The sequence below is a fragment of the Papilio polytes genome, unplaced genomic scaffold (assembly GCF_000836215.1).
Source record: "Papilio polytes unplaced genomic scaffold, Ppol_1.0 DF823901.1, whole genome shotgun sequence".
Lineage (NCBI taxonomy): Eukaryota > Metazoa > Arthropoda > Insecta > Lepidoptera > Papilionidae > Papilio > Papilio polytes.
The window spans coordinates 1,819,338-1,821,835 of record NW_013525303.1 but is presented as its reverse complement, the minus strand read 5'-3'; the positions used below and the strand labels follow the sequence as shown (position 1 = coordinate 1,821,835).

Sequence of the window (2,498 nt, the reverse complement as noted above, 5' to 3'; positions counted from 1 at the left end):
TGGCAGAGATGTAAAACTTAGTTCCACGCGGACAGAGTCGTGGACAAAAGCTACATATAGAAAATAAATAATTTATCCTCAATACTAATATCATCATGATGATGATGACTAATATTATAAAGAAGAAAGATTTGTATTTGTATGTATTGAAATAACTCAAAAACTACTGGGTCGATTTCAAAAATTTTTTCACCCATAAATAGCTACGTTAGCACTGAGTAACATAGGTTATATTTATTGCAATTTTATTTTTAACGAAGACTAGTTACAGTTATGAAGAAAATCGGTACCGAGCAGGAGGACTGGCAACATTAGATCATCGACATATACGTCCCATCCCTATCAGTTGTCAATGTCATTCAGACGTTAGAATAGCGCGCCATTCTGGCGAGATACAGTGGCTCAGAGTGTTTGAGTTGATTACACTAGTTACAATTGTTTTAATTACGTAAAATTACAAATAAATTACTTACGAAACAGATAACGATAGGGTTTCGAATAAATAATGATTGAAGTGCGGCTTGCAGGGGTTCTTAGCGACGACTGCCAGCATGCGGGCTAGCTTCGGCAGCGCGTCGCCAACAAACGGCAGCGCTGACTCTTGTAGTGCGGACAATGTACGCAGTATTGCTGAAAATTGACACAGTTGGAGAATTTAATTCAATACCCACTATAATGTTTGTGCACATGTTGCTATTAGAGGATTTCGATTTAATTTATTTGTGGAATAAATAAGAAAAAGCTAAAAGTGTACTTACACGTAATTTTATTTAATTTTTTTGATCTTTATATTCATTACAAATCTATACTAGTATTATAAAAAAAGATTTGTATTAAAATAATTTGTAAATACAGTATTAATTCCAGAGAATAAAGGCTTTATCTATCTATATTGGAATAACTTAAAAAGTACTGGAGCGATTTCAAAAATTTTAATGGTTAAAAAGCTTTGTTGGCTCTAACATCTTACTAATGTTATAAATGCGAAAGTTTAGATGGATGTTTGTTAGAATTTGTAACTTAACTACTGGACGGATCTCATTGAAATTTGTCATAGATGTAGAGGATAGTCTGAAAGGACAAATAGGCTACTATTGTTTTTTTTTTTAATTCCACACGGACGAAGTCGAGAGAAAAAGCTAGTATTAAAAAAAATTAAAAGCATAACTATACGTCAATTTTTTCAGTAATTAAGCCATTTTCAATCATTTAATATAAAAAATACACATTGGTCCTTTGAGTCGGATACACAATATCATTTTTCTAACACTGACCTTTCATAACATATTCATTATGATCCGCGGGGTCAGTATTATCGCCCAGGGCTGCGAATAGCGCTGTGAGCAGTTTGGGTGCGTGAGGCTCCAGATGCGCGCGCGGCAGCATGCCGCCCGCCACCAGCTTCTCCACTGTACACGCCGCGTACGTGCATACCACACCGCGACCTGATATATGCTCGATCTGGAATTTAATAATTCACATATCTTATTAAAATTATAAACTAGTTTTTGTCTGCAATTCCGTTTGCATGTAATTAAAAAAAAATTAATTGTTCTTCCAGACTGTTCCACATCTATTTCAAATTTCCGAGATAATTTAAGCAGTTTAGGCTACAAACTTTAATAAACATCTGTCAATATGTACTTTCACATTTATAATATAGCTGTTGCTCGCGATTATGTCCGTTTGGATTAAAAAAATATAGCCAATGTTCAGTGATAACGTAGCTTTTTAATGGTGAAAGAATTTTTGAAATCGGCTCAATAGTTTTTGAGTTATTTCAATACATACTTATATACAAATCTTTCTTCTTTATAATATTGGTATAGACTAGCTTTCGCATATGATTCCGTCTGTATGGAATTACATAATGTCAGTAGTCTATGTGTTCTTCCAAACTATCTTACATCTATGACAAATTTCATAGAAATACAGCAATTTAGTCTAAATACTCTAAAAATTTCCATCTATTCATTAAAACTTTCGCATTTATAATATTAGTAAAACATATGTACATTACCAATAGAGGGAATGACGTGACGAGGAACTCTTTAGGTAGTAAAGAGCGGAATGTCAATATGTATTTAATTGCGTCCGCTTTCAGTACAGGCAGCTCAGTCACTGAAACAAAAATAAATAACAATTATTTTAGTATAGTTAAAATACGGTTGTTACTTTTACAAAACCAAAATTATTACTTATAAATAACATATTACATATTAATATTAAGTAATTTTATTTTTTAATTTCCAGTTCTAGTTCACATACTAAAAATATCAAGAACTTTGATTCTGATTCTATAGCTAAAGGATTAAATTTTTCCTTAGGTGTATCTTTCCCTTTCTCTCTCACAATTCCGCTATCTTCTATCTCTCTCATGTAACGAAATAAATTCATACCTGGTGCTCTCTGCAGCTCCGGCAGCACATGCCCTGCTGCGAAGCTGGCCAGGTCTACGAGGGGGGAGGCCTTGGTGACGCCCGCCGCCTGCGTGCCCC

The 2,498-nt window shown here is 34.1% G+C and overlaps 1 protein-coding gene across 1 annotated transcript in view; it reads right to left on the bottom strand.

Moving 5' to 3' along the window:
* LOC106102823 (exportin-2) overlaps positions 1–2,498 on the bottom strand; it is a 13,926-nt gene that overhangs the window by 6,644 nt on the left and 4,784 nt on the right. The window contains exons 9-12 of the mRNA XM_013282408.1: positions 2,400–2,497; positions 2,021–2,121; positions 1,275–1,461; positions 473–630 (exon numbers count right to left, since the gene is read on the bottom strand). Coding sequence (XP_013137862.1) covers positions 473–630; positions 1,275–1,461; positions 2,021–2,121; positions 2,400–2,497 — 544 coding nt within the window. The remainder of the gene's footprint in view (positions 1–472; positions 631–1,274; positions 1,462–2,020; positions 2,122–2,399; position 2,498) is intronic.